The 14,378-nt window shown below is 37.9% G+C and overlaps 1 protein-coding gene across 1 annotated transcript; it reads right to left on the minus strand.

Moving 5' to 3' along the window:
* Window positions 1-1,524: 1,524 nt before the first annotated feature.
* LOTGIDRAFT_138092 (hypothetical protein) lies at window positions 1,525-6,774 on the minus strand (the record flags this gene model as incomplete). The annotated part of the gene is made up of 16 exons (XM_009048427.1): window positions 1,525-1,809; window positions 1,964-2,177; window positions 2,544-2,689; window positions 2,953-3,070; window positions 3,280-3,434; window positions 3,585-3,683; window positions 3,922-4,017; window positions 4,188-4,325; window positions 4,596-4,661; window positions 4,729-4,773; window positions 4,934-5,032; window positions 5,233-5,339; window positions 5,491-5,794; window positions 5,987-6,100; window positions 6,244-6,423; window positions 6,691-6,774. 16 exons carry the CDS (start codon window positions 6,772-6,774, stop codon window positions 1,525-1,527), a joined length of 2,250 nt encoding a protein of 749 aa, XP_009046675.1.
* Window positions 6,775-14,378: the final 7,604 nt, after the last annotated feature.

The following is a 14,378-nucleotide window of genomic DNA, read 5'->3' on the forward strand; positions in this document are numbered from 1 at the left end:
ACGAGAAGATAACACCATGTCCACTAGACCAAGGCAGGCCACTCTCGAAAACTTTTTAAGTACAGTTCTCTGCGCCATTCAAATTCTTTTATTGGTCAAAACTGTATTTCACGACTACTTTTCCACTAAATTCATCAATACTAAAAAGAAATTCAAGAGGCTCGAACCCTGGACCCATAAGACGAAAAGAAAACGTGCATCCCTCGAGACCAAGAGAAAACACATTCAGAAAGGACCGTTACCAACTGAGAAACGCTCGGCCAAAGTATAAGTTAAGTTACTTTTAAAATCAAAATTATCAATAAAAAAAATGGAAATTCAGAAGTCTCGAACCCTAGACAATCCTCTCCAAAAGAAATCACGCTGTCCACTTGACCAACGCGATACACACTTACGACCTGTCATAACAACTGTCCAACTCTGGGATAGTCCATTATAAGAAAGACCCTTTGTAAAATAATGGTCAAAGGGAAGGAATTCAGTCCAGAGTAAGTTAATAAAATGACCAAGGTTAATTCTCTTTACCGGAAGTTCGTATGCTATCACTCAAAAATGGCAAAATGCACCAAAATTAATCAAACGATTCTTTAATCAATTCAAATCATCCCGCGGTATAACTTAGTTAACTGTTGTCTGTAGTCGTTAAATGTTGTCGCGTCCCTTCGACCATACTATTGTTCCTATGAACTCGATTCGAACCATTTGAATTTATGTGTTCTGGGTTAGTAAATTGTGGTCTAAATGGGTTAATTGTGGTCTGAATTAGTTAGTTGTCCCCCGAACCTTGAACATCTCCTTTCTATATTTTTGTCTAGAGACGGCCATGACAGAGATGGGGATATTCCGTGAAGAATTTGAAAGGGGTTGAAGTCTTTCATAATCATTCTGCATAACAGTAGGAAAAAAAACCCTTGACTTGGCAGCCCGGTTTGCTTTTTGGAATTTTTTATTACAAATATTTTGCACAATCTTCATAAATATATACAAAAACAACATATTCTGGAATTATTTACAAATAAACAAAATGGTGGATGCATTATAGAACAATGATGTGAAGTACAGTTCTTAATTAGCACATGATTAGAGATACAGTTGTTGACCCTTTAATTAGTCTGCAAACACATGCAGAAGGTGGGACTAAGTATGTCAATCACATGCAATACAAAGATAGCCACTCCCCTCTACATTTTGCTAAATTACCCGGCTCATCTCATATCTGAAGGCATTCTTTGAGCAAATACTGTACTTTAAGGTATGTATGAGACAATCAGATTAATTATTTCTGGATTGTCCTGGAGCACTATTCAACGACATTGCACAGACACATTGGTATCTATAGGGGACTTTTCTTTCAATCAACTTTTCCCCTTGCCTTTCCCCTTTCCTTTCCCTGAAGTCTTCTTCTCTGCTGGTTCTTTCTTGGTAGTTTTCCCTTTAGCTGGTGGTTTCTTTGCCTGAAAAATTCAAAATATGGTTACATTCCTTGAACAGTTATCTTAGTGCACATTGAGATTGGGAGCATACCTATAAATCAATCCCTAAAGATTCCCAACCCCCCTTTCCCTTATTCCAACTCTCTGGCTGTACCAAACTGACCTTAATCATGGTATCATTTTCAAGAGCATCTCCTTCTTCATCCCCGCTATCAACAGTAGCAGCATCATCATCCTCGCCTTCCATCTTCAACAGGTCACCTTCATCCTCACTAGCTCCTCCCCCTTTACCCCTCTTCTTTTTGGTGGTCTGACCAGTAGCATAGGGCGTCAAATGACACTCCTTGTTGTAGGTTCTAGTAAATGCTGCCTTTGTCTGGAAGATGCAAGAGGAACATGTCAAAGAATTTTTGAATATATTGTTGATATGGTTATGGTATTAATCCCTTTGGAATTGTTCCCTTAACAACCACAATTTATCATGACCTCTGCATCCAAAATCATTAATCTTCCCAAAAATATCATCTCACCTTAGAGTCCAGTTTGCTGAGAGGATCAGAACTGTTCGGCCATTTAGATACTTCCAGGACATTATCAAAGTCATCTTTAGTAATGTCATAATCGTCCATCAGCTTGATGACTTTGGGGACTCCTTCTCCACCTTCTTGGACCAGTGGTTCAGTCAGAGCTTTACGCATCACTGGCAGATAGTCCATGGCTAAGGCTCTTTTGTCTCCAGAGATACTGAAATAAAGGAGAATAAAATGAAATGGATTGGAGTTTTACACCCTATTTCTGCATTAAGGGACCAATAATGGTGACTGTCAGTATCAAGATCTGAGGAAGATGGACTGCTGAGTATAGAGAGCTAAAACTTTCTCACATCAGCAAGATTCTCTCATCTGTTAAATAGATCAAGAACTGACAAACTCAGGATATCAGGAAGCAGGAACCTGTTATCTCTGAATTTTATATAGACTCAAAATCAAATGCAAAGGATCATATGCAATAGCAACTTGGTGTTGTCGTCAGGAGGCACGATACAAAATTATTTTCTCCAATTTGTCACCTTGGTACTCCTTTTGGAGGGTCCACATATATTCCACTTACTTGAGTCTCATATGCATACTAAGTTCAGCTAGTAGCCTATCAGTTTTACCAGTAGAAGAATTTTTACCAAGCCAACTGGGGAAGGCCACCATTTGAGGGAAACCACCTCTCATCAGCTCACCAGGGATGACACTGGAATACATAGCCTGAAAAAAACGTAACATAGAAATAACATACAACCATGATCAGAAATATGAACTTTCTGAAAGAGGATGCTCCCGACAAACCTAGTCATCCATAAATTTGCAAATCTGTAGGAAGGATCAATACAAGATCTGGTAAAAAGCAAAAGCATTGACCAGTTAATTCATCTGAATATCCTGAACTGCTACATTTACTACTAAGAATGATATCCTAATACAAATAAGTGTTTTTGAGAGTCATCCTCCATCAACCTTCAACCACTTACCTGCATTGGAAGTAATCCCCAAACACCTTCTTTACGAATAATTCTATCAGTCAGGTCACCATCACAAATACTGTCAGCTGTCTTTGCCAGCAGTCGAAGGTGCTCCTTCATGTTCCCTCTGTAAGGTAAAAAGCTAAGTTTATTTTTGCTGGTCTGAAGACACCAGACAAAATACCAGTTTTTACAAAAAGGTACACAGTTTAAAGAAGTTTTTAAGAAGAGCCACATTTCTCTTAAATAGGAAGAAGGACAGCTTATCAGCTCAGCAGGATTGTCATTTGCTGTGGGGTTGAATCATATTAGTGTAGTTTCTGTGGATATACCTACCTCCCAGCATTAGGAATGACCATGGGGTAATTTTCTTGGACGAAGAGTGGCGCTATACTGTAGTCGTTGAAGAATAAATTAGACTTATCATGAATGGTCATCTTGGCTGTTTCTTCATCAGATACAAAAACTTTCCGGCAGACATCAAACGGACCCTGAAATCAAAGGGAGATAAGAAGGTTTAATGAGCTGGTCCTTGAGAATTCTTACCCATTGAAGTGAATGTGTGAATAAAAGCTGTGAGATCCTTGTATTTATCCCATTGGACACAAATCTTTTTGTAGTTCATAACAAAGTCTACTTACTATTTTCATATCTTTCTTGGCACTTTTGGAATCTATCTTAGCTTGTTCATAGCTGACACCTTTATCACAGGCACTCCACACTGATAAATTATGGATCACCTACAAATTCAAAAGATTGCATTAAAGTTCTTTCTGCAGACACCTGGATCCCTTTTCAAAATCTTTGGATCATACTACAACAAAATGGAACACAGGGTCCTGGTTTTTATCAATCATTTCTATTTTGAATCATCTAGCAAAGCTGTTGGACTTGCAAACAGCTGACATACTGGCCTGGTCAACTATGAGGCTATCTAGCAGCCCATGATTTTTTGTTCTTGTATTCCCACATCCTTACCTGTCTTATGTCTTGATTGGCAGCCAAAATTATTTCGTTCATGGCTGGTGGTGTTATTTTTATACCTTCTTTAAAGGCGAGAGACATCATAGCACCCTGAAAAGTAATTTTAGAGCTCTGTACAATTTCTCTGACAGGAGCAAGCGGGTTGAATATTCAAAGGAATCATCTCGATTCATGCAGGATTGAAACAAGGACCTCTAGATTAGCGAGCAAGCTCTTGGCTCCTATAATAATTTCAGGCTGGCTGAAGACACAAGTCTTACCTTGATTTGCTCTAATCTTGGTTTATAAAATCTGAGATCAAAACAATAGTTGGAGAGTGTTCTCATCTTCATACTGTTTCTATCATTACAGATACAAAGCACTGGTATTTTACTCCCTTTTATTAGAGACACCAGTTCCTGGAAAGGTCGAAATCAAGGAATGAAATAAGAATGAGTATAGATATCTGGAAGGATGAATGAATGAATGAATGACTGAATGACTGAATGACTGACTGAATGAAATACTAGTAGGAACAAAGAAGATTCAATTTGAATTAATGTGGAAAAAATATACATGTACTACTGACTGAATTAGACTGGAAATTTACAGGCTGCCCCAGAGTAATGCCTGATTTAAACAATGAAATCCTCAGTGACAATATCAAGATAGATTGGATGAAATATTACCTGTAAGCCACCTCTATCAGCATTGCCTGCCATACCATCTACTTCATCCATGATCAAACAATGTTTCTGACCATCTGTATGATGCTTCTTAGCTTTGGTACCTAAAAATAGATCAATGTACATCAATAAGGACTTCGGTTCTCAAAGACTGAGCTGATCCTTGGCAATACCTGATTTTCTGTACCTATTTACAGTTATGTACAATGGAACCACGAGGATACTGTCTACCAATACCAGCTGGGTGGAACCTCTTGGTAATGACCTTTCCCAAATTATCAGCACAGCTGGATGAACTGATGAAGGACCAAACGATAGCATGTCTTACCCATAAAATCCACAAGAGTCGTATTATCTAATGATTCAGCCACCTCTGTTTGTAAACTCTTCTTAGATCTGGTGTCAGATGCATTCAACTCCACGTAAGAAAAACCGGCTTCCTGCAAAATAAAAATTAACAATGACCCCTCGTACCAATTGCCCTCTCAATTTCCCATTATCATTTGTCAAAATCAAAGCATTTTGTCTCTGTATTAAAGAGGAAAGTAAATTTGGCCAAGAAACTTCACGAATCATGATGGTTACAAAATTTAAGAGCCACTCCCTGAAGATGTCCATTATCAATGACAAGTGTTCTCACCTTACAGACGAGAGTAGCTGTGGTTGTCTTACCAACACCAGGGGGGCCAGATAACAGAGCTGCTTTAAATCCAGAACCATCATCATTGGCCTTGTTGAAGAATTTTCCTAAAATTATCAAATCAGCATGAGTACGATTGAATAAAAATACAGCTCTAAAACACCAAACTTGTTATTCAATATGAACATGATTTATAGAAAAATGCAGTCAGATTTTGATTGAGTGAGGAAGCCCACGGAAAGACGACTTAAGTCTTACCTGCAGGCTTAGCGCCCGATGCTCTGCTCTTGTGCCAAGAATTCAGCCAATTAAAAAGCTTCTTAGCATTACTCTTGTCTCCCTGCTGACCAATGATAGTCTTCATATTGGTTGGTTTATGTTTGTCCACCCAAAGTAACGAGGGCTCTGATTGGCTCTCTGATTTTGATTGTCCAATAGAATTGTCTGTTACACTAGAACTAGGTTTCGACAAAAAGTCTGAACTGCTTGAGCTTGGCTTAGATGATGTCTGAGGTTCCTCTTTATGTGATGACCTTGAGGCCTTTTTTTCCAGCCATTTTTCCTGCAAATTCCAAGAAAAAGAATGAGAATGGAAAAGCCAACAACAAAATATTTGGGCAAAAAATGGCTGAAGAAGTAATAGAACAAACCTAAGCAAATTTCACAAAAAGTGCAGAAACATTATAAATCTTTACCTTTACTCAGTAATGAAGATATTTCGGCAGAGATGACTGAAACATATAATAAAACTCACCTTTTTAGCTGCCTCCTCAGCTTGAATGGTATATTTAGATTTTTTACCAGGTCGTGTTTTTATAACCTCAAATAACCCATCTTCATCCAACTGCTTGGTACCAAACTGGTTGGCCTGCAAAACACAGTAGAAAACTGGCTATGTGAACTTTGCAAAAGATACACAGAGTTGCCACACACTTGCACCTGATGAAAGCTTGTTCTTGGAGCCACCTGGTCAGGGAGATCATGTAGATCCAGAATGAATAGTACCATTACCTTGTTCAGTTTGCTCTCTCCAGCATCCCGTCCTACTACGATATAGTTAGTCTTCTTACTAATGGATGTAGTGACTTTACCACCATATTTCTCTACCAGGCTCTTTGCTTCATCACGCTCTATAGATTCATACACACCAGTTAGAACAAACGTCAGTCCTTCCAGACAGTTCTCTGCTCCCTAGAATACAGAATCAATGAAGGCATGAATTAAGGCATGAAGAAATCAATGAAGGCATGAAGGAATAAATGAAGGCATGACGAATCAATGAAGGCATAAAGGAATGAAGGCATAAAGGAATGAAGGAATCAATGAAGGCATGAATGAATCAATGAAGACATGAATGAATCAATGAAGACATGAATGAAGGCATAAAGGAATGAATGAAGGCATGATTGAATGAGATATAGATTTACAAGGAGCGAAATTTGAAGTAAATCTACAAACCTCTGGTATCTCCTTGGATCCTAAAGCTTTTGGTCCTTCCCTATTAAGGTATCCACGGTAACCTGTGCTTCCTTTCCGCTGCATACCAGGCGTATCTCCTTCTCCAGGAGACTGAAACAAAAATTCACAGTACTATCATTCGCTGATCTGGAGGTGTTTTTCTTTAAATTGAGTTCAAAAAGGGATATCAAGTACACAAAAGCAAGCCACAAAATGGCATGAGGTGTTACCAAAATCATAATGTTCTAGCTTACCGTTTTAGTTGCAGTTTTGGGCGTTTCAGCCTTTTTAGGTGGTGTTTTCATAGGTGTTTTGGAGGGTGTCATTTCAACTTTAACTGGTGTTTTCTTAGGCGAGGGATTCTTCAACTTGGCTGGGGAAGTCTGCAAAAATAAAGATGGCATGGAAGAATGCCGGCTTTTTGAGGAACACAAAGTGTTCTGCTCTGTGCAATGAGTGAATATAGAAAGCATTAGCTATGTTTTTAATATCTTGCTGCAGTTGAAAGAGCACTGCCTGTAGCTCAATGAGACCTGGTTTTATTCTGCATTCAAGGAGGAAGAAGCTGCCTACCTTGTTAGTTTTAGAGTTATTATTGTTGCTATCATTGTCTTCAGCTTCACCAGCAGTGGTTGATGTTTTAGCTTTATCAGCCAACTTCTTGGCTAGGCTGGATTTATCTGAAAAGAAAGAAGATTTAACTGGAAATTTGACAGAAAACTGGCTTCTGATGATAATTTTGGACTCAATATATAATTGCTAATGAAAGTTTTAAATTTAGGATGGAATTTGTTGGAGTTTGGTCTTCTGGATTGCCATTTGGATATCAAATGTCAGAGTTCTCCAGGTAATATGGACCTACCATTATTTTTGGATAGTGACTTCTTAGCATCTTCATCCAACTTTATCTATAATTAAAAAACCAAATAGTGACTTAAGCCTTTCAAAGAGTATACCACATAGCATGTTGTTTTTAAAATGTTCACTAAGATTTTGATAGTAATAACATCCCACAGTAAATATAACTATCTACTCCTTTTGGTTGGTGAGAAAGACCACAAGTCAAGCTGTTTTTAAAATGTTCACTAAGATTTTGATAGTAATAACATCCCACAGTAAATAGAACTATCTACTCCTTTTGGTTGGTGAGAAAGACCACAAGTCAAGCTGTTTTTAAAATGTTCACTAAGATTTTGATAGTAATAACATCCCACAGTAAATAGAACTATCTACTCCTTTTGGTTGGTGAGAAAGACCACAAGTCAAGCTGTTTTTAAAATGTTCACTAAGATTTTGATAGTAATAACATCCCACAGTAAATAGAACTATCTACTCCTTTTGGTTGGTGAGAAAGACCACAAGTCATGCTGTTTTTCAATATAACTACCTACCCGCTTTAGTTGCTGAGAGTCCAATTGTTGTAATGTCTTCAGAAAATCATCATCATCATGCATTTCTAAATCATCATTGTTAATACTAGTTTCTAACTGACTCTGTAATACAATAGATCAAGGGCATGAACTCTTGAACAACTTGTTGAAAACTATTCATAATCAAACAACACAAAAGCATTGTAGAGTCATAGATTAAAAATTTGACATCTGGTTTGTCTTCAATCAAAAAACTATGGACTTCACATTCTCACATGTAGTTTCTTTTTAATTGCAGACAAACTATAATGGCAAAGCTGGTTGTCGTCTGCAAGACTCGACAGTCAAAAGTGGCACAATGAACATTACTCAAATTAAACCTACAGATTTTCTTTTTGTTGAAGGAGTTCTTTCCACTCTTTTAACTGATCCACCACCGAAAAAATCATCAGCACTGATAGTTGTCTTAACCTCTTTCTTTTTTTCTTCTTTTTTCTTAGGAGTGGGCGTGTCCATCACAAAATGATCCAGAGTTTGGATTTTGGGTTTCTTGTCATCCTCATCTGCCATGAAAAAAGTTGTATGGATTAGCCTGATTGTCTTTATATTGGAAAGTGGTTTGTCAGTAAGAATTATACGTAAAGGAGATTCAAGATTTCTAGGTTTTTTGCTTTTACGGTTCAAAAAGGGTGATGAACACATTCAATTTTGTTTTAAAAAATACCTGAATCATCCAGAAATACTACTGCCTCTCTCCTTTTATTTTTACTTTTCTTGCGAACTGGTTCTTCTTCCTCTTCTGAATCTGAAAAAATAATAATTCATCATAATCTTATTACATCTAGACCTCTCTGGAGTTCACACAATCTTATTTGAGAAGTCAAGAAACAGGTGAATTGAAACAAAGAAATAGAGTTTTACTTCCTACTCCTCTATTCTGTAAAGGGATACTTAAAAATAAATGAGGTGTGAAATGAGGAGAATTTTGCTCCAGAATCAGAAACATTGGATGTGAATCTTCTGATCTTACCTGAAACTAAGACTCTAGACTTTTTCTTTCCCTTTTTATCCATTTTGATTTCTTCTGTGCATTCATCATCACTAGATGGCTGTAACAAAAAATATTTTATATTCGTCACTCAATGATTATAAGGAATATAATGCCCTGAGGACAAATGTCAAAGGCAGACAGTTTGAAGAGCCAGTCAGACATACTGGTAAATAGAAATTAAACAACAACCCTGGTGCATCTTACACGGTTGGCATTGCACTAAAGTAACCAATAATCAATATTTTAATAGTGCTCACATAGGGTGCTTATTGAACAGGAGTGACAATTACCTTTCGTTTCTTTTTCCTCTTGCCAATAGGAGATTCTTCTTCTTCACTCACCATTAATACATCCTCCTCCTTGCTACTGGACGAACTCTTCTTCTTTTTGGAATCTTTAGACAAGTCTTTGTCTTTTGGTTTGTCCTTTGGCTTAGCATGTTTGTCGTCTGCTTTATGTGCTGACTTCGAATCTTTTGATTCCTTGTTATCTTTAGATCCAGTTCCATTCGATTGTGCGTTTTTGTCTGTTTTCACAGCATTAGGTTTGGGTTTTTTCGAGGTTTCTGCCTCTTCTTTAGAATCTTCATCAATGATAACAATTTCTTCCGAAACCTTCTTCGATTCTTTTTTTGCATCCCCAGATTTTTTTCTATCTTTTTCTGATTTTTTGTCACCACTTTTGTTCCTGCTTTTGGATGCTGATCTACTTGTTATTTTCTTGTCAGGTTTTTGAGGAGTCATCTTTTTCACCACTTTTGGCTTTTCATCCGAATCTTTGGATGTGTCTGATTTTGGTTTGGATCCTCCCTTAGGAGCAAAGAAATTCCTGATATCCTGCAAGAAAAGATGGTAATTAATTTAAGTCTTGGAGGAAGATGTGCTTCTATATGACTAAACAGGGTGAAGAAAGTGAAAGTAGAGCTATGACACATCTCACCAAGTATCACTTGCAAATTGTAGTAGGTAGGTAGGCCTGGTCGAACCATATTTGGATCAAGATGATGGGGCAATGTGGTATAGGTTTATTACATGTCACATTACCATCTTAAGGTCAATTCAAGACGTGACATTGTCTTGGGATATCATCATTATTCAAAAACATGTTTTAAAATCTCCAGGTTAGAAAAGTTGCTTCAGAGTTACGTGCCCTTGTTTTAAAACAAAACTATGCTTTTATTCTTGAATTTTAGCATAATTATTCGGCTGGACGCACTGAAATGGCGAGGATAGGGGTAGAAATTGATGAAATCTTCAATACTTACCATGACACTAAATTACTTCATCAGAAAGTCGGGAATTTCATTCTTCTTTACCAATTTTATTGATTTCTCGCCATCGATTCGCGCCAAATAACCTTCTGCGCATGTCCAGAAACCTTGACCTTTGCGGACATAAAAACGGCGGCGATATTTTGCCGACCGTTCTCAAAAACAGGTGGGTGTAATATGCGATCTTACCCAGAGCCAATAAGAGAGTGTCTAACCAACTTTTGGACATGTCCATAGAGTTAGAAATGGAACAAGTTGGCTGGCTGCTTATATAGCAAACTAAGTAGTGCTGTTGGTTTTAAATAGAATATTCCAAATGTCCTTAGGCCCATTATATCAGCTTTTTGTATAGTGACATCATAAATCGCCTGGAATTAATCGAATTGCAGGAACCACAGATCACACGAATTATCAACAACCAACCAAACACTTCAGAATCATCCAATCCAACCAACCAAACTACCAACTACTACAACTACCAACAATTACTTAGTTTGGGATATCCCTTTAATATCATATCAAAAGGGCTCGAGCATTTAATTGAAGTCGAGCCTTATTGTTACTGACTTAACAAAGGGGGGGGGGGGGGGTGTTCTACTGACGCGGTTGAGATTCCCGATACAAGAGCAATGGCGAACACACCATAGGCGCAATATACATGATTCGCCGATCTTTAAAATAATGTCCCCATTCCCCACTCCTTCCTCTCCAGGTGCCCCTTATTTTAAGATGTCCCCACTCCCCTCTAGCCGATTTATATTATATATTTCTCTTAACCCATCATATATAGATTCACTTCCACCCCTCTCCTTCATTCTTTTAATAGATGACCCCAACCCCATCATTTTTTAAAAGTTACAAAATTTGGTTAAGGGAGAAAATAAGGAATGAATTGTGCTCAGTGTAGTACAAAAGACGTTAGAAACCTCAAACTTAAACCATTGTTGAAGACTTCTTGATGAACAGTTCTTTCTGGTCAGTTCGAAAATTCTTGATTGGGTACGTTCGATTTGTCTACTAATTAAGGCTTGCTTCTACAGCTTTCTATACAGATAGAAAGTACGACCAATCGAACAAATCACCTCTACCCCCTATTGTTTGGATGTGAGCTGAAATCGGGGGTTAAGAAATAAAAGCTGCTGTACGTTACCAAGGAGTTCATTGTTGAATCAAGAGGTTATGGGCTAAAGAACCTCGCTGGGAGAAACTTTCACCTTTATAAGGTATGTAATTGTTGCTTATATTGTCTTTATTCATTGAAAATCCAATAGTCAGATGAGCAATTAACCGAGGCTTTTTAAAAAAAAACATTGGTCTTTAGACAACCAAAGAGGAATCAGAAACTGGCGCTCTCAGGGAAAAAAATTTCTCCATTGTTCCTATATGTGTTCGTTCACCTTGTCACTTTACTTACACAGTGTTTTCTTTCATATTTCAGATTTTTGCTCAGTCTGGTGGCACATGAGTGGCTTCGATGGTACAACCATCTCTGGTTAGAAATAATTTTTTAAGGAGTGTAACAAGTCTTATACAAGGTAGGTGGGTGTTTGAGTAGGATGATTGGGTTCGTGTAGGAATATTTCCGGTGTGTGCTGGAACGGGGAGGCGATTAGAAAGCACAAAGTTCTGCAAATCTATGTCCCTGTTCCTTTGGAGAACGGTTTATGGACGTGCTATCTCGCCCTCTGGGTCTCCGATATGACCGGTGGACGTATGGTGTGTGTGTGTTGGTACGAGGTTTAGTTGCCCCATTGCTCCGGTTAGAGTCATCGACCAGTGAAGTGCATTAGCTGGTACCCTAGTATTGTCCGAGACGGCCTGTGAGCGCATGATTCACTCCCTCGTATCCAGCTCAGGTGTTGTTGGTTTTGAGAGGGTCATGGAGGTGGCAAATTGGGTGGGTATAACACTGATAGACGACCATGATCCCGAGGCAGAGTCGCGGAATGCTACCGAAAGTCGAACTGAACTGGTGCATACTGGAGGTATGGGTTTCCTGGTGGTGTTAGGTGTGCTGTTAGGCTTGAGTAGGTGTTAGGTTCGGATTGTTAGGTAGGACATCATCTCATACTGATATTAGCTCTATTGTAGCTACCCCTTGCACCCACATTCGTTTCTCTCTCGTCAAAGTTAGGTTTGTGTTAGGTTTGGTTAGGTTGCTCTAGATTTTGTTAGGTTTAATATAATTCTTTAGGTTGCTGGCCGGCGAATTATTTCCATCGATTTGCTTATAGGACTTAGCTCGGCCAATAGGGCTAAGTTAGGGGCGTTAGGGATACGAGTGTGGGACCATGTGAGGCTCTAAATTAAACTATACCATATAGTTTATAGAGATGATATTGACGGACGTGCTTTGAGACTTTGACTTTGAATTTGTGTTAGGGTATGGCTGATAGGTTGGAGTTAGGGAATTGTTTTGAAAGTGTGTGATAGGGTGTGATAGTGTGTGATAGTGTGTGATAGGGTGTGTTTGTGTGTGTATATATTTATGTTTGACTGTCAACACATGCATGTGTTGAAGTCAAAGACATTGGTATGGAGCTGTCATGTTGTGTATTTTCTGATGCTTCACTACTAATGATCTCTTTATTTTTCTGTAAGGTGGTATGGCAATGGCGATTCTATGCATAGAATGCCATTTGTATGGAGGATGTTGGCTCTCTGATACGGCGGTACCAATAATAAGTGTGTAGGTGTAGGATTCGATTTAATTTTTTTTTTAAAAGTAATTGTCATTAAGGTCTAATAAATTTCGTATTAAATTCTAATGGTTACATTCATATTTTGTATTTGATTGGTTGTAACGTTGCACAAAAGAGTCTGTTAGATGAGGGGATTTTACTCTTTCCTTTTCCTTTTTCCTTTTTCCGTGCACTGTTGCGGTGGTGGTCAAGTACTAATAATAACCCAACCCCTCTAATGTTAACCCCGAAATTCCTGAATCTAACAGAAGCTTTTAATTTCCAATTCTTTCCCTTGGACGATTATCTGCTTCCCTCGGTCGTTTTTTTGGTTGCCTTGGACGAAGAATGTAACCACTTCTTTAAAGATAGGACTTTTTGTTAAGTGTTAGGGTATAGGGTTAATATTTTCAATTAATTTTAATTAATTTTAATTTTTTCATGATCACGATTGTTATTTTTCTGGTTCTTTTTCCATTTTCGTAATTTTGATTTTCACTGAGTAATATGATTTTTCAATTGTCATTATAATATGATTTTTCCATTTTCCTAATTTTAATTTTCACTGAGTAATTTGATCTTTTCTATTTTCATAATTTTGATTTCAATTAACTTTTTCCATTTTTCATAATAACTTTTTTACACTTAACAGTAGGGCTTTTAGTAATTTAAATTTTAAAGAGTTAAAGATAGGGCTCAGCTAGGTGCTAGGAGTATAATTAAAGATAGGGCTCAGCTAGGTGCTAGGTGCTAGGAGTAGAATCAAAGATAGGGCTCAGCTAGGTGCTAGGATACTTTAGGGGCAAGTACCGTCGCTCTTCTTCTGACCTGTTACCTTGATTGTTATGACTGAAGAAAGATGTTTCAGGGTATGCTTACCCTACACTAGCTTTCATGTGATATCCTCACTTCTTATTACTTCCCCCACCAGCAGGAAGGACATGCTGATGATTTAAGAATGATGTGATGCAATAGAACTTAATTTGGTGACAGAGTATGCTTACTCTAAACCAACCCCCCTTTCCTACCTCCATCAAGGCTGTAGACTGAGCAAGCTGACGTTTAATATTTGATGGTGTTGCAGGGCATGCTTACTCTGAATAAACACTGAGACCCACCCCTCCCCCACCCCAACCTTACTTGTAACTAATCAAATTTTTTTAGTTGTAGGACAAGAATCAACTTTAAATGAATAATAAATAAATTTTTCTTATATTGTTTTTTCTTTTCATTATTATCTTATTCATTTTCCTGGTCGTTTCAATGTTAGGGTTTTTGTTTTCGGTCCTATATTTCACCTGCTCGGTACACGGTGT

Source organism: Lottia gigantea, assembly GCF_000327385.1.
Source record: "Lottia gigantea unplaced genomic scaffold LOTGIsca_121, whole genome shotgun sequence".
Classification (NCBI taxonomy): domain Eukaryota; kingdom Metazoa; phylum Mollusca; class Gastropoda; family Lottiidae; genus Lottia; species Lottia gigantea.